At 47.4% G+C, this 27,930-nt stretch overlaps 1 protein-coding gene across 3 annotated transcripts; it reads right to left on the reverse strand.

Moving 5' to 3' along the window:
• Positions 1-434: 434 nt before the first annotated feature.
• Positions 435-27,930, reverse strand: LOC116226855 (sodium- and chloride-dependent GABA transporter 2). 3 transcript variants are annotated; one of them, XM_090144996.1, is made up of 15 exons: positions 27,728-27,930; positions 26,131-26,343; positions 22,938-23,072; positions 21,744-21,884; positions 21,189-21,273; positions 18,413-18,545; positions 15,347-15,481; positions 7,442-7,545; positions 4,697-4,821; positions 4,063-4,175; positions 3,785-3,922; positions 2,783-2,885; positions 2,059-2,159; positions 1,690-1,860; positions 436-1,200 (listed from the first exon to the last, which is right to left on the reverse strand). In XM_090144996.1, exons 2-15 carry the CDS (start codon positions 26,336-26,338, stop codon positions 1,081-1,083), a joined length of 1,812 nt encoding a protein of 603 aa, XP_090001122.1. In that variant the 5' UTR covers positions 26,339-26,343; positions 27,728-27,930; the 3' UTR covers positions 436-1,080. The 3 variants fall into 3 exon arrangements, with proteins under 3 accessions (XP_090001133.1, XP_090001122.1, XP_090001126.1); XM_090145007.1 differs by lacking the exon at positions 27,728-27,930 and having other exon boundaries at positions 435-1,200; XM_090145000.1 differs by lacking the exon at positions 436-1,200 and having other exon boundaries at positions 1,718-2,159.

The raw sequence follows: 27,930 nt of genomic DNA on the forward strand, positions 1-27,930 counted from the left end.
CTCAGCCTTTCCTATGCTCTGGCTTTCTCAGGGTTACCTGAGAGCTATCCAGATTCCCAGGGCTACATGTCCTCTGGCTTCCCTCTTCAGATGCTGAGACTACAACACTTAAAACAACTGTTCTTTGATCGTTATTGTTATTATTATTTTTTTTTTTTTCACCCAAACAGCCTGCAACTGAGAGGCTCTATTTGTGGCTGAGTTGACATAACATACAGATCCCACCTCAGCCATGCAGCCTTTCCTCCATATGCAGGGAAACAAAAATAGCAGGTTCTAGAGAACCTGGAATCCAGTCAGAACAAAAATGACTTAGACCTGCAGAGATGAGGGACAATTTCCCATGATCCTTCACTTGCATGAAGAAACACCAACCCACACACTTCTCCCAGGCCCTGGGAATAGCCCAGTGATTCATCAGCCAGATGACTCTTTTGGCTGGGAGCAGGTGATGGCTTTTAGCAGAAGGTGGCATTGCACCAAGAACCCCAAGCCTACTGCACACAGAGGTCTCCCAGTCGGTATTCCCCACTTTCCCTCCCACTTAAACCAAGCTTTTTTTCCTGCTACCATCCTGTACAAATGTTCCAGTGCAACAAAGATGCAGACCCAGATACCAGCACAGCTCCACTGATACAGACCCCATCAAACACAATGTAAGCAAAGGATGCTGGTTACAAAAAAATGAGAGTTTGTAACTAGAGGAGAAAGACAAGAATTTAATAGAATGAATGGAGAGCTCCCGAAGTCCACACGAGAGCCACAACTTTGAGACTCTGGCACTCTCCACTCCATAATCAGTCCTTCTTCTCTGCCCACCAGAAGGCTGGGGGTGCTCTGAAACACCGGTGTTTGATCTGCCCCTTCAGAGCCCTCTGAGGGAGAGGATTAAGGTGCATTGCTAACTCCACGCAGACCATCTCCACAGCAGCTTCTCCCTCAGCCCTTCAGATCTTCCAGGGAAGGGAACTCAACCCAGAAATCCCTCTCTCCTAGGTGAGTGAATCCTTGTGTTGTCCAACAGGTGGTAAAAGCTGCATAGAAACCATCCTGGGGGAGGGAGGGAGAGCCACACTGGTCCTAGCAGTGAGATTCCAGCTCTGTCAGCATCAGGAGGCTAGATCTGGTGGAAGGAAGAGGCTGTCCTGTGCCTGGCCTGGAAGGCAAGTCCTCTAGTGGACAGGTGAGTTGGCGGAACCTCTGGAAGACAAAAGTAGGCACTGAACGTGGTCTCAAGGATGGAAGGTAACCTGGGCCCTCCCCTTCCAGTCATGGGTATCATTCAGTCATTCAGACCATCCCTCCCTGAGCATTCGCAGAAGCTAGAGAACAGGTGGTATCTGGAGTTTTCTTGGAGCAAGACCACAAGCTGCTGTCAAGGGCAGCCTCCATGCTGAGCTGAAGTACGGGATATCATCTTTTTCCTCATCATCTAATGAGTTTATTCCTAATGGCACTCGCAAAGAGGCAGAAGCAATAAACAAAGGCACCAAGAGGAAACAATCAGCTTGGGGCAGCCCTCTAGCCAGGCAGAACTCAAAAAAACCAACAGTTCAGTTATAGCAATGAACTCATGCAATTGATTCATTCTAGGCTTCCTGCTAATCAACCTGCAACACAACAAACAACTCTCTTGAAAGGCTGGACAGCAGTGCAGCCCTTGCCCTGATCCCAGAGCTTCAGCCTCACCTCTCTGAGGGAACCTTTGATGGTGGAGAGCTTGTAGACGATCCAGAGAGGGATGCACACCATGGAGGAGAGAGCCAGTAGCCAGCCCAGCGTATCCCCCCACCACGGATACACATATTTCTTGTTGTAGGTCAGTGGGGTGTATTTGATCAGAGAAAACAAGAAGGTTGCCTGGCAGGGTGGAAGAAGCCAACAGAAGAAGTGCAAGAAAATCAACATTGTTAGTCAAAGTAGGTCTTTCTGGTTACTCCACACCTGCACAGAGTTATGTGGTAAAAGAGAGGCTACATAGCCTCAACACATGTGCAGATCCCTCCATATATATGTGTGCATATATCTCAGAGGCACACAGCTCTGCCCATCTCTCACCAAGCAAACTGCTGGAGTGATGAAAAGCCAGCAGTATTTGATGATGGACCATGGCCGGTAGCCGATCATATCTTCAATGTTGTCGTAGAAACGCTCAGCACCTGCAGGAGGGGGGAATGATACCTCATTGCTGAGGGAACAAGGAGGTTGGCAAGTGAGGGCCCTGCTTCCCCACCGTCTGGGAGCTCCCCAGAAAATGAGGCAGTAACCTCTGCATTGCCAAGAATCCTGCTAGGAACTTCAGTCCTGGATTAATGTCTGCTCACCCCAGAACAGCTCAGTGGGTCACCACAGCCCCTCAGCTGGTATATCCTGTGCCCTGTGCTAGTACATGAACTTGAGGCTGTGACCTGAACCATATTTTATCCATCTCTGGTGAATGTCAGGGCTGAAAGGGGGCTCACAAAAGCATTGTGAGGATCTCAGATTCCTCTGTGCACAGACTGGGAAACTGTTCCCCCAGGCAGCTTCATATCCCCAGGAAGGAGGGCCTCAAATTCAGGGGCACTTAGGAACCTGCTGAGGATGTCTGCCAAGCAGATCCCCTAGGGCACTGCTGTGAGGAAGGTCCCATCAGTTGAATCCACAAGCTACAAAGCAAGGGTTTGGAATGCTGTCTTGCACTATGAAGTGATTCTCAAGAAGAAATATTGACAGGTGCATTGAGGGTGGGGAAAATGAAAGCTTGAGGGTGCAGAATTGAGCCCTCCTGGTTCATACTCACCATAGACCCAGGCAACGCAGAGTGTCTCGAAGATGGCCACAAAGAGCAGGCACATGCCACTGGCAGCATAGTAATCAAAGAGCTGGAAGACATACATCCCACCCTGGGGACGGTCAAGTGGGCAGTGAGGAGAATGGGGAAGGAGAGAGAAGAAAGGAATCAGGCACAAGTCAAGAGCTCCAGCCAGAGAAGAGCACAAATTCAGCATCTTCCCCATGACTAGGAGACCACCCTCTCCCTCAGGCACACTTTTAGCCAACAACAACAGCCATTTCCCTTGTGCTCAAGGCCTGATGAAGCTGTGTGGCAGATCTAGGAGACTTCTTGCACTCAGGAGCTGCAGCAACCCTTCAGTCCTGGGCAAGGCAGGAGAAGGGAAGTGACCATCAGAGATGGTGGGGATATTTTAGAAGACAAAAACAAAGCAACTCTTTTAGCTGAAAACAAGGGTGGAAATCCCCTTTGAAGGCAGATTTGGCAGCATCAACACCACAACACATAGACTTCACTAAGTTTTAATTCCCATACACAAGGGAAATATATAGAAAATCAGTGTAATAGATATGGGGCACACTCTGGCTCACTAAGTTTTCCATCCATTTTCCACCCAAGTTTTCAACCATTTTTGTAGCTCCACAAAGGAGCAAAGAAAAGAATAAAGGCTCACTCCAAACCATGCAACCAGCTACAGCAGTAAATGTTTAACTCACACAGAGACAAATTTATAACCAAAATATTGGCTGTTCATAGCTCCAATTATCAGTCCTGGCAGAAAGCTGTCAGAACTGTAACTGGTACAAGTGATCAGGACTGGAAGGGAAAGTGCAAACACTGCAGGGAAGGACAGGGCAGGGCAGAGCAAGTCAGGGCTGCCTCCTTCAGGCACTTAGCAGCAGGGTGAAGCTCACCCATCTCCACTATAAATCCCACCACCTGACAGGTCCCTGCCAGAAGACACTTAGACCCAGCGAACACCATGCAGGTGATCTGAGCCCAAAATACCTCAGTGAGCATCACCAGCCCCACCAGATAGGAGAGGATGGAAACCAGCAGGATGAGGGTCTCCCGGCGGTTCTTCTTGCGGAAGATGGTAGGGTACATGTCCACAAGAGCTGTGACGAGGCTCTCCACACAGACAAACTGCAAAGAGCAGAGATCCCACCTCTGTCAGCCCCACCAGAGAAGTTCGCCAGCAGCCCCACACTTCTATCTGTCAAGTTCAAGCCTGTCTTGAAGGGGTAGTGACTGTAGTCCAGCAGAAAAGCATCCAGCACCTTTACCTGGCTGTCCAGTCCCAGTAAAACAACCATCAAGAAGAAGAAGCACGCCCAGAGTGGGGAGAAGGGCAGCATGACCACAGCCCGAGGGTAGGCGATGAATGCCAGGCCAGGTCCTGCGGGGAGAAGGGCTTCAGAGCAGGCAGCAGCATGGCACAGCACGGCACATCCCTGTGGACACACATGAAGCGGCCACCTGGCCAAGCACCATGTGGGAAACTAAGGCAGAGCGGAGGAGCTCCAGCAAGGAGGGAGGAAAATGGGGCACAGCAAGCTATGGCTGCATCACTGCTACGAGGACTGGGGGCCAGATGAACCTTTGAGCCCAAGTATAAGCCTAAGTATATGCCATGCAGGTACTGCATCCCTTCTGGAGAGATATTACCTGCCTAACATAGCCCCAATAGGCAGTTTACATTGACCTCAAGACATGGCCATAGCATCATGACATTTCATGAGTGGGCATTTGTTTCTCCCTGGGTTTTGGAGGCAAAGAGCAGAGCTTCCCACCAGGACAGGAGCTTGCTTCTGCAACACTGTTTTCTCTGGGGCAGATACCCCATGGGTGTGCCTCCTGGCCCAGTGGAAAAACAGATACCTCCCATGACACTATCATCCCACCACAGCCCTCACTCACCCGACTCGGCCACCTCAGCGATGGGCACTCCCTGCTCCCCAGCCATGAAGCCCAGGATGGAGAAGATGGCAAAGCCAGCCACAAAGCTGGTGCCGCTGTTGAGGAAGCAGAGGGCCACACAGTCCCTGGGAGGAGGAAGCACAGCATCAGCTGGACGGTTCACTTGTGACCCATACCCCATGGCAGCCCCTGCTCTCCTCACCCTTGAGATAGACTTGCTACATATCTAAACATCTTATGTTTTTCCTCTCTCTTTGTTCCTCAATTTTGGAAGAATAGCAGAGACTATTTCTGCTTGAGAGAGGGGCAGTTATTTTTCCTTAATAGATTTCTCAGACCAGTTAGAATGTTCTCAGCTCTCAGAACTGCAAGGTATCTCCTGGCCCTCACATTAGGAGAAAAAGATGAACAGAGCCATCCAATTTATTTTCTCTGATCTATTCCCTTTTGTCTCTGTTTCATCTCATTCTCATCCGTCTACTTGTTAAACTAAACATTTCTTATCTATCCACTTCTTTTTTATTCTTCAGTCTCCCCAGGCCTCCTGTGACTGCAGCCCTGGGGACAACTCTAACCTTTTCCAGAATCTTTCCAAAATACTCTGAACAAAACTGAACACACCCTTCCGGCATTTCATGGCCTACTCTGACTTTATTAAATGCTACTCTGCAAATCCACTGTGATTTTCTCTACCAGTCTTTAGGTCTCTAGCATTCCGCTTCTCCCTGCACATTAACTGAATCTATTCACAGTTTGCAACCACTTCTAGAGAAAAACCTTAGCTCACGTAGAGCCCCAATGCCCTACAAATGGCTTAGATTATCCCTCCCCATATCACAGCACTTCGTGTGATGAAGAACTACCCAAAACCTAACATCTTTGCTTCGCCTCTTCATTTCCTTATTAAGGCAGGAGAGACTTTATGAAACCTTCAGGGTGCATCCCAAAGAATCACCCAGAAGGTTCATGCTCTGCCAAGCTCAACTAGCCCCATGGGATGCTCGTGCCAGAACATCCTTTCTCCACCTGCTATAAGCCAATTAATTTCCACTTATGTTCTCAGTTTTTTTATAGAAACTCACATTTACTTCCAATAGCTCCTCTTCCTTCCCAGTGTTTCTTCCCTCCTTCCCCCAGATGTATGTATGAGGTTAGAACCTCCTTGGAAAGGCATGGGCTGGGAGATGCTCTCCAGTCACCTGGCAGGTGGGAAGGGGTGTCATGGTGGGGATAATATGCAAGAAATGGCCAGAGAAAAAGGAGTCCCCAGATTTTCACTTAGAAGGAAGCCAGGGAGCCTCCATGATATCTCTTGCAATCCCAAAGAGTGAGAAATATCCCATACGGTTTGGTGCCATCTTGGACTGTTGTCATATGAACAGTGGTCCATCCTCCCCCCATTCTTTCCTTTCCCCAGGTCTCCAAAGGTTACATCTGACCTGAGAGATTGTGCGGGATATCAAGCTTGTGTCCCTCTGTGTCATTAAAGCCTGGCCCTGTCTTTCTGCACAAACCAAAGCTGCAGAGTATAGTATCAACTTGTTAAAATTGGGTCCATGTCTGAAAACAGGCTGGTCAAAGTCTTGACTCCAGAACTCAGCACAGTTTTCCTAGCAAAGCCAAAGGCATGAAGGGCTTGTGCATGAATGGACCTGTCTCATTTTCTTCTGCCTCTCCCAGCTGAAGCCACAGAAGCTTTTCACAACCTTGCTGCTCAGCAGTCCCTGTCATCACCTCCATGTCACACTTCCAGATTGGAGATGCACAGGGACAATGCCCAAGGATGTGCAACAGGCCAGAGCCAATCCATTTTGTCTTCTCTTCCCACTTCCCTTTTCTCTTAGAACTGCATCTGACAGAAGGGCAATGTGAAAAGAAAAAGAAGTCCCAGCCCAGCTGCTGGAGAGGCATCCCTACAGCAGGTGTGAAGTTTTAAGGTGAAGAGAAAGATGCCAAGCTAGGTCCACGCGGTGGCCTGCTTGGACCTTCCACAGTAATGACAACAAATTTGAATTTAAAAGGTGTGGGGAGCAACACAGTCAGCAGAGAAAGGTGAGAAAGGAAGCAGGTAGCTTTTCTGGTCTCTTCGCCTCATACTAACCTTTTGCTTCTGGATATACAGCCTCAGATGCTGCATACATCTGCAGCAAACTGAATGTGTTTTCACCTGACCACTTCAACTTGACAGCCCAATGCAATTTGGCAGCTGGGCTGATCTCTGCCCGAGGGCAGTCCAGCATGGGGAGAGAATGCAAGAGACAGGAGTAACACCTGTAGGTTTATATATAGACTGTACATAGCACGTACACCCAGAGCACTGAAAAGTGTGCAAGACACTAGGCCTAAAAGAACTTAAGGAGAATAAATCACAAGGTGAAAAGATTCCAATCTAGAGCCACTCTTGATCTCACAGCTCTGCTTCTCCCACCTATGTAAGCAGGAAAGGTTGTGGTGTGGACTGGGATCAAAAAGCTAGTGAAGAGGATCTAGCTTTGATGGGTCTCATATGGTCTGGAAAAGGGAATTTGTCATCCGTGACGTGGACAGAAAGTTCCTGACATTTCCCTTGGGTACAAAGCACAGAGAGATGGATTTGAGAAGAAAACACCTGCAAAGTGTTTTCTTACATTTTGAGTAGAAATGGAAAGCATGACTCTTCAAAAGGCCCCCAGCGGTTCACCAGCCTATTTTCACTGATGTTGAGGGAAGGGAAGGCTCAAGGCAGCAGAGCCGTGCTCTAGTTACCTGTAGCAGTTGTTATGGTATTTGTTATAGCTGCCCAGAGCTGTCAGACATCCCAGACAAATTGCATACGAAAAGAAGATTTGAGTGCCTGCATCCATCCAGACCTGCAAGGGAGATGCAAACAGAGGTAAGAAGACAAGGCCAGCACAGAGCACAAATGGTGCACCAATGGGAAGAGGCAGAACCCAGGGGTCAACATAATCAGCAGAAAAAATCAGTGCTCAGGTAGTCAGCAATACCTTGCATTTAGACAAGCCTTTGGTAGGAACAGGTTATGCAGTACAAGGAATTGCAGTGCTCTCTAAAGCACCCTGGGGGTAGCAAGAGCCAAAGGGAAAGGAGGTGCTGTGAGATTTGTAAACCCACAGCATGTAGGAACCTTCATCATCATCTCCATCTTCCTCAGGCAAGTCTGCAGAAAACTGTAACTCTCGAAAGTCTCTTGGTAGCAAGAGACTGAGTGAGCATTATTCAGGAGAGCTGAAGGAGCCCTCCACCAGCAGAGGAGGGGGGTATGATTAGGGCAAACCTGGTGTCCCACTGAGTGGCACAGGTATCTATGGCTGGTGGCCTTTTCTCCAAGACCTAACTTCAAAGGTTCCAAAATGTAAAAGCAAATCAACTGGGAGGAATACTAGAAATAAGCAGAGTTGCTCTCACAGGACATCTCTTAAAAGAAAACACTAGAATGATGTTAGTCCCATGAAGCCTGAACTCTACTTTGATCTCTCTGTCAAGAACACATCCCAGTGCTCAGAGCCTGACATTTGTCAATGACAAATTAGATTTGAAAGACTATCTGTGTGCAGTCACTGATGCAATCATAGCCACCGTCTTCTGCAGAGAACAGCAAAAGCAGGGACCAGCAGTGAAAAATGAAGCAATGACAAAGATTGCTATCTAACATCCTTCTTCCTAAAGGGTTTATAAAATAGAGATAAAGCAAGCATTCAATCAGTGGTGCTTCTAGAGACAAAAGGGAAAGCAGTGAAGAAAGAAAAGTGGAAAAAAGTGATTATTGGGTAAGTTTAATGAGAAGAGTCTCCAAGTGGCTATACCTTGAAGCAGCAGTGCTGGTGAGTCCTCAGATAAATACTCACCTTGCTCAGGGCCCTGCCTGGGGATATACACCAGGAACAGAAGCACCAGAGAGGAACACAGTGGTTTTGGTGATTCCAAATTATACCTGTACATGCTCAACCAAAGCCACACATCTTCAGGGGCAACCAGCTAGCACTCACTGGTGTCACTGCTTTCCCCAGCCATCCTGCAAATAGCTCGGTCAACATTCAGCCCTATCTTCTCATCAGTCAAAACTGACAAGAAGAAACCCTTCCACGGGGAGTCAGATCAAATCTTTGATTTGCAGAATGGGAAGAGACAGATGATGAGGTTGGACTGGAACAGCTAGTTCTGGGCACAAGGACATTGAAAAAGTAGTTGGCTTTAGTCTTTTGTACTTTTTTTTTTGGAGGAGTGGAGTAGGGAGGCAGGTTTGGAAACCAAAATACTAGCTCACCATTGCATTTGAAAAAAAATTGGAAAAAACAGTCTTTTATTTATCTATTTATTTTCTTCACAATTAATTCCTAAAGATTTTTCACAATATATTCTTCACAATAAATTACTAATCATTGTGTCTGTAAGGAGTCAGGGCATGAGCTTACTTCTCCATTGCTTTTTGGGCACAGCAAGGCACTGAGACAGGCTGATCCAGCTGACATCCATGCATCAATAATTTAAGTATCTTCTCACAGGTCAGGATGGAAAGATCTGTTAGGCTTGATTTGTTGTTCTGCTGTTCATTGCTTGTGCTGTGTTTTGTCTTTTTTCCAATAAAATTCCAGCTTGAATTTCACTCTCTTGAGGTTTTTGAAGCGCTTTCAGATCAGTTTGTTCAGGTAAAAAGACTTTTGCCATCAAACAGCATTCCCAACCCTTGCCATAACATTGGGTCCATTTCCACAGTTCAAACTGATTTAACAATGGTCAGAAATCTCAAAGATACCAACTACTTAAGAATTTCACAACAACCAGGGAACATGAAAGACTCAGCATCCCCACTGAGAGGAAAGCTACAGGGAGGAGCAGTCAACCAGTGTTAAATATCAGATAAATCACACAAGCAGGAGACATGAGAAACATCCCAAGGGCAGGAAAAGAACTGGTGCTTTACCAGATGATGGTAGAAGTCAAATATCAAGACACCAAGCTTCATTAGCTCTGTGACTCATGAAGTGGCTTTGTTCCTACAGCCAGCAATACCCTCGATGTGCAGCAGAGATTAGAATGGGGTCTACAGGTTCCTGCTGCACTGCCTGGGGTGCATATCCAGAAGGATGTCTGTAGGGAATACAGGTCCTGCCTCAGCATGTGTTCCCATTTAAAGCAAGGTAGCCTGTGGCTGAACCAGTGCAAACAAAGCTAAGTATGATACACGGAGATTCTGATCCTACTCAGTCATCGTAGGATGACTGTGAGCACCAGCTCAGACTGTACACACTTCTATTTCTCATTTTAAAAGGCTATTGAAGCCACCCACTTCTACTTCCTTCCCAGACCCCTAGCATCTCCCACATTCTTTGAGTGCTGATGGACTCCAAAAAGATTGATGCCATGGGTGCTATGGAGATGAGCAACAGCAGCATGACTCAAGACCTGGGGTGGGAAGGGTATTCAGCTCACCCCATCTCAGCCCCACAGTTTCATGGGACCTACAAAGAGAACCTGCTCCTGGAAATAGTAGCCCACATCTGCTCTCCCCGAGCTGCCTCCTGTGCTCACTCCTCTCCCTCTTGTGAGTCAGAGAAATGTTCCTTCCAGCCCTTTCAATATCCCCCTCAACACTGCTGAATAACAGCCTCTCATTATTTTAATATTTCCACTCCAACTAAAGGGGCTTGATGGGGTCACGGAGGGCTCTCTTTTCCCTGCAGAAAAGCATGCTGCTCTTCTCTGGCTGCAGCTCCACTGCTGAAGTTTATCCTGTTGTTCAGATTTTGCTGGCTCATTGGCAGACTGGGTATTTTGCTGTGATTGCTGTCTGCAGTTTTTCAAGCCATCCAAGTTTATTTAATTCATAATTCAATTTCCTTGAACATGTTGTTTACTCCAGTTTGTAATAACCTCCTACTCTATGTTTTTAACCAAAGCATTCACACCTGAGTTGCAGTTATTTGAGATGGTTATGGCCTATCAGAGAACATTTTCCTTCCTCCCTTAATTTTCTTAGCAATATTTGCTTTATTACATGTACTAGAATTTAATAGCCCCCTGAACTAAAACAGATCCTTCCTTAGGAAGACCTCAGAGCACTTATAAATAATAGTAAAGAGTATTTTAGAGCAAAATGCTGTTGAACATTGACAGTGGGACAGAATGAACGCTCAGCAAATTCACGGATGAGACCAAGCTGTGTGGTGCAGTCAACATGCTCAAGGAACGGGCTGCCATCCTGAGACACCCAGACAGGCTTGAGCAGTGGGCTCAGGTGAACCTCATAAGGTTCAATAAATCCAACTGCAAGGTCTGCCATGAGTGAGTCATGGCAAACCCCACTGTCAGTACAGGATGGGGGATGTCAGGGTGGAATAAAGCCCTGCTGAAAAGGACCTGGAGGTACTGGTGGATGGTGAACTGGGCATGAGTCAGCAATGTGCCCTCACAGCCCAGAGTGCCAACTGTATCCTGGACTGCATGAAAAGAAACACGGCCAGCAGGTCAGGGATGTGATTCTGCCCCTCTGTTCTGCACTGGTGAGATCTCACCTGGAGCACTGTGTCCTAGTCCTCAGGACAGGAGAGATGTAGACCAGTTGGAGTGCATCCAGCCCGCTATGAGGAAAGGCTGAGAGAGCTGGGACTGTTCAGCCTGGAGAAGGGAAGGCTCTGGGGGACATGAGAGTGGCCTTTCAGTATCTAAAGATGGTCTGTAAGAAAGAAGGAGACAGACTCTTTCACAGGGTCTGCTATTTTAGAACAAGGGGAAATAGTTTCAAACCAAAAGATGGGAGATTAGATAGGAGATAAGGAAGATGTTTTTTACGATCAGGGTGGTGATGCACTGGCACCAGTTGCCCAGAGAGGCAGTGGATGCCGTGTCCCTGGAGACACTCAAGGCCAGGCTGGATGGGGCTCTGAGCAACCTGATCAACGTGTGGATGTCCCTGTTCACTGCAAGAAAGTTGAACTAGGTGACATTTAATGATCCCTTCCAACTCAGACGATTCTATTCTAGGAAGCCTAGTGCATGCATCATACATCACACAGGGGCCATGCTGGAAAGCGCCAAGATGCCCCCAGCAGCCAGCGGAAGACGTAGCAGAGAGTAAGTCCCTGCTGCATAGAGCATCACGCTTGGGGTAGTGCAAAGCAAAGAACAAAATCTAGGCAAGCCTTCAGCTGCTGTTCAATGAGTACCTTTTTAAAGGGCTGTGCCGAGTTACCTGGCCACCTCCTTTACTTCTCCCATCTCTGAAGGTGTTCAAGAGATATGTAGATAATGGCACTAAAGGATGTGGTTTAGTTGGTGGTGATGGGTTGGAGTTGGTCTAGATAATCTTAGTGGTCTTTTCCGACCTTAATGATGCTATGATTTTATGGTTTTGCATCCAGGAGAGCCCCCCACCTCTGCACTTTCTGTAAACACTGTAAGTAAAAGAAAAACAACAAACAAAACATGCTCTGGCTCATCCCAAAAACACAGCTGTTCTGCCCTCCTCCCCAAGGTGATGGGGAGGGATGAGGGATGCTCCTGGACTCCAGGCTGTATGATTCTGCCTAAAAACAAACATGCTGCCTTCAGAAAGGGGAAACGGGGCCAGCAACAGCATGACACAAGCACATAGGGTCAAGCTAAAGGCTTGCTGGGGGAAAAAAAAAACAAATAAAGGGAACAAATAATATTTAGCATGCCCATGGTTGCCTTCACCTCCTGCTGGGAAGCAGCAGCCCTCATTGGCGGCAGAGCAAGCAGCAGGAGGGACCCAAATTTGGAGGCTCTGATGCCTTCCCCAACATGACCGCAGGGGCCCAAGGCCAAGAAGTTCTCAGAGGCCACAGGGGAAGCAGCTCCTTATGGCAAGCTCTTCTTTGTACAAAGACTTTCTGAGACTCAAGGGGTAAAGCACAAGCAGACACAACAAGACAGTGTGTTTGGGGGAAATTTGGGGGAAAACAAAAGCGAGAGGTCTTGGGCATGTTCTCAGAAGCACTTTCTGCTTGTGCAGAAAGGGACATTCTCCAAGGCTTCTAAATTTTACTCTCTTTTTCTCAGTCAATAAATCTAATAATATTTAGCTAGAAATATTTGAGACTGATACCAGAGTGAAAAGAAACTACTGCATTTTTTCTCTTTCAAACAAGACCAAATGCAAATACATCACTAGCACTTTCTACATCAAGCCCATCAGCTATCTCCTCAACTCTGTCCATTACAATGGTGTCTGGTCATGGTTTGCACTGAGTGATAGAGAACCTGCCAGTGCCAGAAAAAAGTTGCTCCAACAACAAACTGCCCACACTTAACCCTTATTTTTAGCGTGAATTATTTCATTTCGGCTTCCTGCAAGTGGACCACTCTGCATCTCTCTCCATAATCACATCAGGAAATCCCAGAGTTATCTACTGAAGTAAACAAGTCATCAAATTACCACAGAAAACATTGGGAAGGGTGGAGTGAGCAAGAGAGGAAGTGGTGAGCAATCCTGAGTTCCCCTATCTGTTAAAACACAGTCAGTACTGCGGAAAGTATAGGAATCTTCTGGAGTTCAAAAAATGCAGTCAAGGGGGGGGGACAAAAAAAAAACGAGCTCAGCAATTGGCTAGTATGCTATTTTAAAAATACACAATATTAAACAAGAAAGAAACAATGGGGTTGGTTTGGGGGGAATTTTTAGGTTTGTGGCCTACAGTTCAAAATGAATTCTCTCAGATGATTTTGCTGTTACCTGCTTCTACTTGAGCAGAACTGTATTTTATTATGCAAAACTTGCCCAGCAGTTTCACTGTAAGTCTGATCTATTTTTATACCAAATATTTTGCATTTAACCTTTTAATTGTAAGCATTTTATAGAATGGGAAGAGGAAGGTGCAGGAAGATTTAGGGAATTGAAGACTTTATGGCTGGAAGAGACCATCATGCCAGGACTTGGACTGAATGATCCTTGTGGGTCTCTTCCAACTCAGGATACTCTATGATTAATCATCAGTCAGCTCTCGTGCACAGGATTTCATGGTTCTGTCCAAGGTCGTCGAGCAGGTGAAAAGCAGTGATTTCCACACAGACACTTAATCACATCTTGGCTGCTTCTCCCCTGGTAGAATCTGCTAAATAATTCATCCCTTCTTTTCACATATGTTTTCATATACTTTTAAGCAGTTATCCTTTTGTCCCCTTGTATATTTTTTTCCCTTTATCTAAACCTCCCCTTGAGACTCCTTATTACAAGGCTCAGATCGAAGAGGTTATTATATTTTTTTTCAAATTTCCAGCATCCTTTCCTAGGCACTGCAGAACTTTGCATTTTTCCAGGCAGCGCTGGACTGCGGGTAAGCAATCACAGCCTTGTTCTGTGAGCACAAGTCGACAGTCATCAGCTTGGCTGGCAGGACATTTGCTGTCCCTGCATGGCAGCAGGGGCACACTGTGAACATGCAGGCCTTGGAGCACTAACCCTTACCTTTCCTATCCAATAGGAGAAAAATGAAGAAAATGCAAGACATGCTACCCAGTTTGGTGAGACCCCTATGAGCACAAGGCTTTGCAGAAGCAAGGGAGCACATTTGGAAAGTGGCAGAAGGATCTCTCATCGCATCAGCACACACAGAGCTGCACACAGTATGACCACGGACTTGTCCTCACTCTCTTGAGAGTTTTAGAAAACCCCCTCCAAGCTCTCTGCACCTCACAGGGAGGCAGGGCTGTCCTACCCATATCCCCCCTGCAGCTGAGAGAGCATGAGAGAAGCTGGCAGTGCAAAACGAAGCCTTTCAGCCACTGCTTGAGCACACAAATGAGAGCAACTTCCAGAATGCTGGACAGGATCACATGACAAAAACCAGATCCCCTTCAGTTGCAGACTGGAAGCCCTAAGTTAAACCTGCTCAACCAGAGCCACACCACGCTGGTGGCACTGGCAAATTCAGAGTCCCCAGCAGTCCTAGCACATCGTCACCACACTCCACTGACCCTTGCTCCTTGCATTAGGCAGAGATGCCTACACTTGCAAAATTAACAGCAGAGTCAACACTAGGGCTAGAGCAGAAAGAGTTAATGGGGTTATAAAGGGTTTTGCTGGCCTATTTTCCAAGCAGGCACCCTTTAATCTCCTTTGGAAACACCTTCACACAAAGGCTGGTACAGCAGCTCAGCTGGAGCCAGGATTTAATGTGGAAGAACTTGTCCCAAAGAGATTAACAGCAACAGTCAGGCACAGACCGTCCGGGCAGGCAGGCAGGAATTTCTCAATGAGAACTGGGGGGAAAGAAGGACGGTCAGGTCCTAGGGTGCATCAAGTCATCCTCATTCTCTCCTTCCTCCTCCTTCTCCTCCCCCTGCAACCCGAGACATTACAGAGCCCCTGAGCACAGTGATATCCCCAAGAAATGACAGGTTCAGTTGACATTGCTCTTTCTGAGGGGGTTAAACCCACTGATGGCTTCTGCCACCTGTATTCTTGCTCCCAGGCAGTTCAGATCCACCTCAGATGAGAAAATAAAGGAAGGGCACAGGGGAAGGCCGAGGGCCATCCATATCGTAGTCCTGCCTTATACCCAATGTAGGTAAAGAGGAGACAGGTGGAAGGAATTGGAAGAAAGGTAGTATGGAAAGAAAAAAGAAGGAAAGAGAATAGCCACAGGCATCCAGGCAAGCATTCTCAGTCATTCGTTTTTTCACTGGCCTTACCTGAGGATCCCCGAGTCGACTGAGGTCTGGGTAAAGGTAGAATAGGATTCCCTGAGATGCCCCAGGTAGGGAGACACCCCGGATCAGCAGGACTACCAGCATGAGGTACGGGAACGTGGCTGTGAAGTACACCACCTGGAAGTGGGACATGGGAACAGACATGAGCACACCAAGCACCTTGCTTTAGCCTACACTGGGAAAAAATGCATTTTATTATATGCGCTCAGGAACTGCGTGGCATGGCACAGCATGTTTGGAGCCAGAGAAGAATCTTGCTAGTCCTAGGAGTGAACCAGAGTGAGAGTCGGGCTGTCACAAGAACAACTCCACGGAAGACAGCAGTGATACATGTCTGCATCAGCAGAGGGGCTATGCATCCCCACCTCAGTTGCTAATTGCTGTAGTGTGCCACAATACCACACTGTGCTCTGTGTTTCCAAATTATCAAACTAGCTGAGGTCTGATGCAGCCTCCCCAGCAGTTCAAATAGCGTCATTAATGCCTTTGCATTGCTCCTGCACATTCAAGACTTATTGATCACCTTTGAAACAGTTGCTCAGTTTGTTGTATCACACTGGGCCAGTAAAGAAATGTTGCTCCTTCAGGTTTTTCCTGTGTGGACGTGCTGATCAGCACACTTCAACATAATGCTACCTTACAGCTCTTTTCTCAGCTTCAGCAGTTACGCACTGAAGAACTAAAGAACTTCTCTAGAGGAACCACAATATGTGATGCTGTGAAATCATCTGTTTCTCCCACCTGTCCATCCATCCAGAACAAGCCGTTTCAAAATCCCCCTAAAGCACACCATTCCCTGATGGCAGGGACAGGCTGTCACTGTTACAGCAGCTTCTGCAGCAGAGGAAGTACTGCCAGCAGCAAGAGGATGATTTCCCTGGGCAACACAGTCACCTTCTCTCTTCCCTGGATATTTCTTGTGAGACAAGCAGTGATTTTTTCTGGATCCATCCTCTTGATACACTTTATTTGAATAAAACAACATCCAAAGAACCTGACACTGTCATGGGAGCCCTGCTCTAAGTTGAGAAACATATTTTGGTGATTCAGTCTTATTATGTAGAAGGACAGAAGGATTTGAGTGGTGTGCTATCCTTGAAAAACAAACTCTTTGATTATCACCTCTGCCTGCAGCCCCAAGTTCTCTATGCATTTAATACACCTTGCACTATATATCACAGCGGTCTTGGGTAATGTCACAGAGATCAGTGAAAAACATCTCCCTGCTGGGGCTCATGATTGCCTGAGATGTCTGCGTAAGCAGCTCCATCCCTGTCTGTCTGAATCTGCATCCTAGATGTTGAAGGAACCCGGGGACAGCATTCTTCAATACTGGCAAATGCCATCATTCATTTCAATCTCAAGGTTTCAAGAAGGCTCTGATTTAGAGCTTCTCAGTGACAGTTAATCAAATCTATGGGTCCTGCGAGTTTAACAGTCATCTCTGTACTTACCACAGAACCAAATTATTGCTTCAGGATATGACAGGATGAAAGTCTAATATTTCTCAGCTCATGAAATCAAAATATTTGAAACAGAAATCTTAAAAATAACGCATTGCCTTTCAACCTTGGTGCATTTTCTTCCAGGGTGGCAGGTTGCACACTTTCAGATGGATCTCTAAATAACATCAGTTTTAGGAGCTCAGAATACAATCTGCTTGTGCTTTTGTATATGGTTCAGATTCTGAACTTGGTAATGTCCTGTGTGCCTGCGAGAGCTCACATGTTGAACTTTTCACTCAACAGTCACTTACATCTGCACTGAGACCAGCAGCCTGGATTTGGAGAATGTTTTCTTGAATGGAGAGTTCCAAACTTCTATCTAACAACACGAACATCTGGATCCAATGAGATATTACTCAACGCTTGGCTCAAACCCAATCTTTTTATTTCTTGGGCATTGTTAGCTCTAGCTCCATCACTAGGAACCTTGCCGGGACCTGTGTGATCGTTCTGTCACATGCTGGTCAACAACATCCAGGGTTTATTTGAACCTGATCCACATGCCTCGGCAAAGTGATTCCATCTGTGACAACCTCCTGCATCTGCGAGAGCTCTCTGGGGACAGGCAATCTCTGCATCTGAGGATGCAAACTGCTGCAAAACTGTTCTGCGTAGGACAAATTCAGTTCAAGGGCTGATAAACCAATGGGCCATGTATCTCTACTGAAAGATTTCTGTTTTCAAGGGGATAAGATCTCACCATCGCTAGCCCTTTTTGCTAAGAATCACTTGCATTTAGCACTGAACTTGGATCTGAAATAGACTGGATTTGTTCTCAGCACTTCCCACACTGTGTTTGCTGTACTTTTGTATCATATTTGCTGTTATTATACTGTCTCTGCTTTCTTTTCCCAGGCCACTGCAGCAAGCAGTTGCTCTTTTCTTCTAATTTTACTCCATGGAAACCAGGAAATATTGTCTCTGCAAGCTGCTTGACTTTGCCTTCATGTTTCATAATTCCAGACTATCCTGGAAGAAGGAGGAACTGATAATATCCATGCCATCAACTTGATGCAGCTACAATTTACAACCCAGCACACTGAGGAGACACCGTCTAGATAACACACTGAACAATTTCACTTCCATCTGTTTTTGCTGCCTCCAGACTGGGAATGGGTCAGGAGGCAGAAGTAGAAACAAAGTAATTGTGTCAGTGCTGCAAGAGAGAGAGGAGGCAAGGATGAGGCAGCTTAGCATGGAGCTGGATAGTCACATCAACCTGCCTCAGAAAAATTCAGAGAAATGCCTCTGTGATAACCATTGTGGCTAAAAAAGGAAATCTTATACATGGGGAATGCAAGAACCTATAGGAAGAGCTAGGACCAACAAGAAAGACAAAAAGAATATCCCCATGATGCTGAGGCAGAGAAAGCTTTAAGTACAGGAGCGTTTACTTTCTAATGAATTTGAAAATATCCAGCAGGGGCACAAACTGTTCATGCTGTGGCAGGAGGGAAGGGAACATGCAGCCACCTCTTACACACAAAGATAGCAAGGTCTTCTGGGCCTGCACTTGGAGGCTCAATGTGAGCCTAGCACTCACCTTTCCTGTGGACTTGACCCCTTTCCAGATGCAAAAGTAGCAGATGATCCACGCCAGCAGCAAACACAGGGCCAGCTCCCAACGCAGGCTGCCCAGGTGCTGGATGCCATCAGAAATCTTCAGCACTCTCCTCCTGTAGAGGGAGAGAGAAGAAAACAGCACCCAAGTGTCTCCAGCGTTGGCCACCAGTGTTCCCAACACACCTCTCACCTAGAACACCTAACAACTTTGAGGAGAAAGGATGTTCTACAAACAAGACCCAGTTCTGAGCTGCAAGCTGCAGAGGTATCAAACTGTAGCCCACTAATAGAATTAGAATATGGACCAGTACTACCAGCCTGGTGGTTCACACATGGATTCTACACTTGCTCTCCAGCTGGGCTGTTGGACCAAGACATTTATTTTCCTTTCCCCTTCCAAACTTTAGTGTTTCTTCTCCATCTTACACTCACCAGCTTAGAAGGCCAAGGTCTTACAGTCTCACCCTTGCCTTAAAGCAGTTTTCAGAGCTATGGTATGTCAAGTCTTCCTCACCATTTACAAAAGCAAGAACTCATTCTCCTCCTTCTGTCTTCTACACTGCACTGATGGATCTCAGTGTGAAACAGCGTCCCAAACCCCAGTCCCGAGATGAGCAGAGAAGGACGTGTGCTACCTTAGAGCCCCAGCAGCAGTGTGTACAGCATGCTCACAACCCACCCTGTTTCAATTATCCTCAAATAAAGATTGCATTCCTGGAGAACCACTGTCTGAGATGGATTGAGAGGATAAGAGAGGTTCACAAGAAATCAGGCTAACTCTAACTATTTTATTTTCATCTTGCTTTCATTCCTGCTTCTAGGGGCATGGACTCTGTAACCAGTGGGGGAAGAATAACCAGTTAGTGTGTAACTAACAGGGCACTGTACTGCAGCCAGGAAAGGCCACAGAAGTGTGCCTTCACCCCAGTGGCAGGTCAGTGCTTCCCTAAGAAACTCCTGCCTCCTGCACCGCTTCCCCAACACTACACTGGAAATTTCCAGTCCTGTGTGCTGGCTTCCCAGTAACACAGGGATGCTCACAGTGGTAAAGTGAGCATCAGCTTTTCCAGCAGCCAGCCTCAGGAAGAGCAGTCTGAGTTCATAACAGCATCTAACTGCCTGCAAGCAGTTTAAAGGAAAAAAGTAAAAGGGAACTGTAGGAGAAGAGGAAAATACCAACTATGGAAGGAATAAATGCCATAAGCTTATTAGCAGCAATGTATGTATTCAGTGTCTTCCAGCCTGTAACGATCTCTCTGCTCACAGGCAGCTGCAAGTGAAGTGCTTCAAGCCCTGTGCTGCCCCAGGGATGCTGTAGGGACATGATGTGCTCTGTGCTGGTGGCACATGGCAGTGAGGGCAGAGCCCTCCACCAGCCACTGTTCACCAGGGTAATCTGTAGTGGCAGCAGGGATTGCCTTCTCAGTCTTTCAGCAAGGACTTGGTGCTGGTCTGTGTCCATCATCAGAGAGACAGCAGGTCTAAGCCTTCATGCCAGAAATAAAGGAACTCTGTACTTTGGAGTAAGTAGTGCATGGACACAAGGGAAGGAGACCATGAAAATGAGGGCACAGATTTTACCAGGCTGTGAGCTGAACTCAGTACTTTGTTCTCATTTTGGTGAGCTTCTGCCCTCAGAATGGCTTGCATATTAGCCACTCTGAAATAAAAATGTCTAATATCTAATATTCATTATCTACTATCTAATAAAAACATCAGCAGCATGGCTTCCTTTAGTACTTCAAAAGGCTTTAAGGTTTCCTCCTCAACAGCTGACCATGCTAAAGCTTGCAAAACATGCAGACAAAGACCCACCACAGCGATGCTGCAGTGTGGATCACCACAGATCTCACCCTGCTTCCAGCTGCAGTCTTAGGACCCATATCCTGAGCATGGACACAGCTACCAAGCAGGTCAAGGGCTGCAATCTATATATAAATCCCGACCAAAGCACATGGTTATGGCTTTCATTTCCTAAGGCAGTGACTCTAATTTTAATGAGGTTTGTACCCTTGGTAAGTCTGATCCATGGTTTGGAGGTAGGGAACATACAGCCAATTCACCTGCATTGCAGGAGAAAACAACTGTGTAAGGGAGTTCATGGGTGGCAATGAAGAACATGACAGGAGGCAGGGAGAGAAGCAGCACAAACAGGGAAAGAGGGAGAGCAACAGCAGAGGAATAAAGGAGAAGAGGAAAGGTCAAGAATCAGAGGAAGTAAAGCAACAGTGAGGCAAGGTCTTGCACAGAGTCAGCTGGCCTTCATTGAAGTCAGTGAGAGGAAGAAGCTGAAACAGTCAAGGGGTATGTGAATACAGTGTAAGACTTACATGCCCATCTCACTAGTTTTATTGCCTTCTTTATAAGTTCTAATGAAAAATGTTTTTTAAAAAAAGTTTTCTTATTTATATATGTTAGCAAGATTATATTTTTTATATGCAGCCCAAGACAATTCCTCTTCACTCACTGCATCCCAGGCAAATCAAAAGGCTGGACACCTCTGGTGTAAGAGAAGGACAAGTCCACTGGCAATGAGACACACCAGCACAGCTCTGGACAAACACCACAGGCTCAGTGATGCCATCCTTGACTGACTGCGCTGTCCCCAAGAGCCTTTGCCCTGATCTGACCAGCTTGCTCACTGTGACCTCTTCTGACCAGCATGGTTTAATAGGAAGTACCTCTGCAGGTTGGTTCATTGCCCAGGGATTGCTTGTCTTGGAAGAAAGAGGGATACCAGCCTGTCCTTTACTTACTCCCAGAACTCGATGACTGGGGAGGTGGCATTTTCACTGGTCACATTTAGGGTTGAATTCGCCCTCTGGAACTCCATGCAGTTCCCTGTAGGAGAAGCCCAGGGAGGGAAGGAGTGTGAGTAGTAGTGGCTGGTGTACTGCAGGATCAGAAAAAATGCTCCCTTTCCATCCACAGTGTCAGCATTCATTAGTATTGACTCAGAGATAAATTTTGAGTAGTCCCAAAGATGCACCAAAGGAGATCCCTCCAGGTCAAGGCTGGCAAGAAACCTGGGACAATCAAGAAGATGGCATTTAATTTTTCCTTCCAGCAGGCACAGTGAGCAGTCCCAACCAGCACTGGCTCTGTGGCTAACACACAACAGGATGATGGGATTTTTCATCACTGCCAAAGAGGAAAATAGCCTCAGTGGTTGCAGCTTCTTCCCCAAAGCACCAGCAGCACAATCACTGGGGGCTCCCCACACCTACAAGCCCCATTTGAGTCAGTTTTGGGTTTCATGGGTTCAGCATGGGCATACCTCTTCCTGGAGCCAAAGGGTTCTCCACACCCACCTGTGTTCCATTCGTGATCACAGCTGCCCCAGGGAAGGTCAATGGTGAATGAACTGAAGAGATAGAACAAGGCCCAGGCCAAGACAACAATGTAGTAGAAGTTCAGGAGCACAACGATGACCTGTGAGGCATAACCAATTCCTGCAGAAAGGAGGCCCCAAGTGAACCACATGTTGAGAGATGAGACCAGGCTTCACCAAAGGGTCAGTGCCTTTCCATTTGACAGCCCCCACTGTGCTGCATCCCTGCCCCACATCTTGATTGTGCTGCTGGATCTACACCAACAGGTCAGCCACTCATGCCATCATCTCCTTCCCACATCCCACCATCTGTACAAGCACTTTAACACAACCTGCACCAGCAGACGGACTTGGAGAGTAGTCATTGTGGGATGAATGTGCTCTTAGGGTCTCAGACCTACTAGAAATGCAGCCTTACTGAGGTTCTAGACATCAGATGTTGCCTGGCCAGCCATGCAGGGAGCTGAATCTGCCCAGCATCTCCAGGCCTTGGGCAGTCCACATGAAGCACTCTGTGGGGTCCAGCCCCAAGGCAGAAGGAAGGGGATAGACAGATCATGGCTGAAAAACCACCCAGAGGGGACAGAAACACACGACAGTGATCCAGCTGCTGAATAACGTTTCTACCAAAATTCAATTTCCCTTCATTTTCTCATTCCTCTTCCTTCTACATTGTTTGGGAAGTTTTTGTGTTAACAACATGCAACTTCCCTGATAGGTGCCAGAGGAGTGTCTAAAAGATTTGGTATGTAGGATAGAAGCAACTGTTAAGACCTGAGAGATCACAGAAAGTGACTTGAAACTGGATAATCATGCTGAAATAGTGCAAGAAGTGGATCTGACAGTTAATGATTTATTAAGACAGCTGACGCCTTTCACCAACGAAGATTTTAAGCCCTCCATAAACTCAGAAAAATGACTTAGCACTGACAGTAGTATATTTTAGGTAAGTTCCTGCCGGAAGCATGTTCATCATTAGATCTTGGAGATCAATTTTATTGGGTACAAAGTTTCTGTCCAGAGTGAAGAAGGAATCTGGGATGCAATGTAAGAACAGGAACTGTTTGGTGAGAAGGCGTAATTTGGGGAAGGTTTGGGATCTGCAGGTGTGGTCAGAGGATGAGCACAGTGCCCTCCCATAGGTCCCCAGGCCTCCTGATCTCAACCCACTCACCTTCAAAGAGGGGACAGATCCTCCGCCAGGCCGTCACACCTCCTTGGCTGGTGTACTGTCCCAGTGCCGTCTCCAGGAAGAAGACAGGGATGCCACAGGTGAAGAGGAAGATGAGGTAGGGGATGAAAAAGGCACCTGACAGATTCAAGCAGCACAGAGGAGAAATAAGTTCCATCACGTGGCTGGATTCAGCTCATCAGTAAGCATCAATACAGGTTAGGGTCTGACCTACTGCAGAGGCGCTTTGCAGAAAAGGACCCGGGTGTTCTGGTGGACAACAGGCTGGCCGCAAGCCAGCAGTGTGCCCTTGTGGCCAAGAAGGCCAATGGCATCCTGGGATGCATTAAAAAGAGCATAGCCAGCAGGTCAAGGGAGATTGTCCTTCTCTCTACTCTGCCCTGGTGAGGCCGCATTTAGACTACAGTGTCCAGTTCTAGGCTCTCAGTTAAAAAAAAGACAGGGATCTCCTAGAAGGAGTCCAGTGGAAGGCTACAAAGATGAGTAAAGGGCCTGGAGTATCTCCCATATGAGGAAAGGCTGAGTAACCTGCATCTGTTCAGCCTGGGGAAGGCTGAGGGGGGATCTCATTAATGTTTATCATTATCTAAGGGGAGGCAGGAGGCAAATTAATGAGGCCAGGCTCTTCTCAGTTGTGGATAGGACAAGGAGCAATGGCCTAAAACTTGAACATGGGAAGTTCCACACAAACACGGGGAAGAACTTCTTTATGGTAAGGGTGTTGGTACATTGGAATAGGTTGCCCAGAGAGGCTGTGGAGTCTCCTTCTATGGAGATATTCAAGACCCATCTGGATGCCTACCTGTGCGATCAAATGTAGGGAACCTGCTTCAGCAAGGGGTTTGGACTCAATAATCTCTTGAAGTTCATTCCAACCCCTGCAATTCTGTGATTCTGTGATCTTCAGCCTGGCCCTGAGAAAGTTCCTCTGGGATACCACATGGGGACAGAATGGGAAGGATGTCTGCTGAGGAGGGTAGGAAGGGCATGGAAAAAGGGATTTTCCTCAAGTAGTATTGCTCAGAGCAATGTGATTGCCCGAGAAACTTAATATATGGGAAAGAAGATAAGAAAGGAAAGTCTCTAGGCCTTTTTGTGCATAAGTGTGTGTGCACAGAAAACAGGTCTCAGTAGTTGCATATAAATAAAAGAGAATATCTTGCCATAAAATCATTATTGTTTTTGAACAAGTTGTCAGTTCCTTTTACACTGATTGTTCTGTCTGTCTGTGGATAAAAACACCAAAAAACTGATACACGCAGAGTAATACCTTCACCCAGCCTTGGTTTGCTGACAAAAGAACATGCAAAGGTAAATAAAATATTACAGAAATGTATATCCCCTGCCCTACTGGTCAAGATCTGCCATTAAACCAGGCAGAGAAGGACAAAACCCATCAGGTGTTTGGTTACCCCAGGCTGGCGTTAATTGCAGTAACAGCTTTCAGCCTGCAGAGCCTGAAGGATGGTCCCACAAGCTGCTCAAGAGCCCAGCTTCATTGATGACCTATTGAGGAGACTCAAGCCCTGCCTTCCCCCTGCATAGTCCTCTTCATTGCCAGACGGATGCTAACTGGCTCTCAGGTCAAGCTGACAGGAGTTCAGAAGGAATAACAATCCTCAGACACAAGCAAACTAAAAACTCAAGGGATTTCATTAAGAAGCTTAGTATGAGTGGGGAGAGGGAAGGGTCTTGGGTTCAGCCAGAAGTCCCACCTCACACTCAGTCCAATGGCTTACAGGGCCACAATGGGATGAGGTGGGACACTGCAGCATGGACCCACTGCCTGGAAGATGTGGGACACTGTGTCCTGGTCCCTTCCCCACAGAACAGGGCTGCACACCAGACAGGCTGCCCCAGTATTTCCCAATCGGCCAGACTTGCCTGCCATGGGAGTGCCTGACGATAGGGAAATAACTTTTTTTTTCCTGTTTACATTTTTTTTCTGCCACTGCACAGAACTTAAATATGGCATCGCTAAATACGTTAGAGTCTTTCTTTGTTGTGTGGACATACCCCTCAAGAAAGACAAAGGATAAAGGCCCTCACTTCTAATTAAGCACCTGAGAAGCAAGTGCCTGGACTAGGCTACCCCAGGGAGCAGAGAACAAAACCTCTGGCAGCTTTTAAATACCAGTGCACTCTGAGGGACTTGGTGCCTACAGCAGCCGGCATGGGGTTGGGCTCTGGGGACAGAAAGGCCCCAGCTGTGGCCTGGCCTGGCCTCTCTGCCTTTCCCAAGAGCTCTGCTGCCCACTGCACTCAGACCTCATGCTTCATCTCTTCACAGAGCCTTGCTTCAGGCTCAGGCTGTGGGAAAGAAGGCTGAGGAACCCTTCTGCCGTCCGACCGCTGATGGAAGCTCTCCCAAGCCCTCTCTGAACTGTCCCCAGCCACCAGCACTACAGGCCTCAGCAGGCAGTGATGCCAAGCGGGCTCCAGGCCCTGCTGCCTGACAGGATCCATGCAGTGAGGGGAGCAGGCGCTGCTCTCACACAGCCCCACAGGAAGGGGAGCAAGAACAGCCCTCCCTTTCAACAGAGAATAACATTCCCAAGCTCACGGTGAAAAGGAACAAGCACCAAGCAAAGCACAGCGTGAAAGTAGCTAAACAGCGGCTAATCCTCTTTTGTGCCCTTGGGAGGAAAGCAGTTTAGCGGGGCCCATGAGACTGCCCCCAGCTAACGCCAGGGGATTTCAGCCCTGGATCCCCAGTGCCCACCAACTCCCCGCCAAGTGCTGCATCCCCTCACCTCTGCCCTTCCAGAGAGCCCAATTAACAACGAAACTGAGAGAGAAGCTCCCTCCCTACGTACCACCAAATCCAACTTGAGAATTGCTTTGGGCTTTCATGTTTTAAATAAAGTTTTCTCTCCTAAAAGGCTGCCTTAATCTAAAAGCAGGCACAAAATTCTGAACAAGTGCAGCCTGAGGGAGGACAGGGGTCATTGCTGAGCTGTGAGACTGTGTAGCATCCATGTATCAGGTGACAGCCGTGTTCCTTCTGACCTTTAAGTACGCTGGTCTGTGCCTCATCACCCTGCAATGGAGCACCTGGATTGAGTCTTATTGCTCAGGTACTTCTGCGTGGCTGCTGCCAGTGGTGAGCAAGGCTCAACACAGGTATCACAGTGGGAATGTGGCGAGCAGTGAAGCTGGCTGGGGCTGCACTCACCTCCACCATTCTTGTAGCAGAGGTAGGGGAAGCGCCAGACATTTCCCAGGCCGATGATCTCCCCAGCCACCGACAGGACATATTCCAGTTTGTTGTTCCACTGCCCTCGCTCCAGAGTCTCATCCTCCTCCTCTTTCTCCTTCTCCATGCTGGGTTGTGCAGGCACCGTTTCGCCATTACTAACAGCACCAGGGACACTGTAATCCATCCCACCTTCAGAGAGAGTTTCCTTTGTTATGTTCAAAACAAGCTGTGCAATAAGACCAAAATTTGGGCTATGGAGGGCAAGAGACGGGAGAGATGCACAAACACCTGCGTGCTAAACCCTTACTTGTTCTTTATAATGATTCCTGCTAGAAGAAAGGTGCCAAGAGCATATGTGAGCTTTGCCTGTGCAAGCCATTATTAGTTTCATCATTTTTAATCGACCCATCTAAAAACATTCCTGCTTCTGGAAGCCCATCTGTCTGCAGGATCTCCCACAGCAGCGCAGACTGAGAAACAGAGTTGGAGCTGGAGGGGGGTGAGAGTAGGATTAGAAACTTAATGAGAGGTCTTGTACGGGTTTCTTGTCACCTCTGTTGCCATTTACTAAGGTCTGGCTTCACAGACTATGTAGTGAAAGCCAGAAAGCACAGAAAATACTTAGATGTAGAAAGAAGACAAAATGAAATTAGAGTTTTTGCTTTCAGTGGTGGCAGCTGTTAAGAGTGATTTTCTAGATGTGACATAAAAGTAATTTGATTTTGAGGATGGTGCTATCCTTCCATGTGCTGAAAAAGAAAAATTACAAATGCCACAGCTCCCCAAGGCTCTACCTATTCTCTGCAGCCAGCAAACTTTTTTACTCAGAGAGCAGTGAGGCCCTGGCACAGCTGCCCAGAGAAGTTGTGGATGCCCCATCCCTGAAGGCACACAGGGTCAGGTTGAATGGGGCCCTGATCTGCTGGGTGGCAGCCCTGCTCAAGGGAAGAGGGTTGGAGTCTGGTGGACTTTGAGGTCCATTCCAAACCAAAACATTCTAGGATTCTATAATTTAGGAGGCTGGAGGTGTTTGAGCCTGTTACTCGTGGGCATGATGCCCTCCTAGCTACAGAGCCCTGCAGGGCAAAGGCTGAGGGCAGTTGTTTGCACCAAATCCTGGTACTGAAATTGGGATTGCTGAAGACCCTTGCACCACTGAGGATACCTTCTTCCACTAGGTCTGCCACAGGCTCTCAGCAGCCCTTCCAGCCTCAGTGTAATGCAGGAAATTTTGGCCATCCATTCACACTGTCACCGGGAGAGCAGGAAAAGGCACTGGAGCAAATGACACTTTTCACCCGGGGAGAGGGAAAAAAAAAAAAAAACAGGCAAAGCAGCACTTTGACCCTCTCCCTCCCACCCTGCCCTGCCCTGCACGGCCCCATATGAAGCACTTGGGGAGGCAAAGAGGAGTGAGGAGCCCTCACAGGAGTTTGACAGCAGCTGCTTAGAAGGATCGGAGGAACCATCAGTAGAACAGTCAGAGTTAGAAAATGATTAAACGAGCAGAACGCGAGGTGACCTCTCATCCACACGAGACAAAGGTGGGCATGGGGGGCAGGCACGGGTTTACCTGGAGGATGGCACTGTCGGAGCACTAGCAGGCAGGAGAGGTGAAGGCAGGACGGAAAGGTGCTGGCGATTTAAAGCGTGGAAAGAAAAAATTCAGCCGTGGTGTAATCCTAGACTTCGCCCAACCCACATTCCTTCCCCCACCCCCCAGGGCCGGACAAAAACCTACACATGACTGATTTCATGGCCAGAGCAAAGGGGCTC

Source organism: Phasianus colchicus, chromosome 1 (assembly GCF_987193195.1).
Source record: "Phasianus colchicus chromosome 1, bPhaCol1.hap1.1, whole genome shotgun sequence".
Taxonomy (NCBI): Eukaryota; Metazoa; Chordata; class Aves; order Galliformes; family Phasianidae; genus Phasianus; species Phasianus colchicus.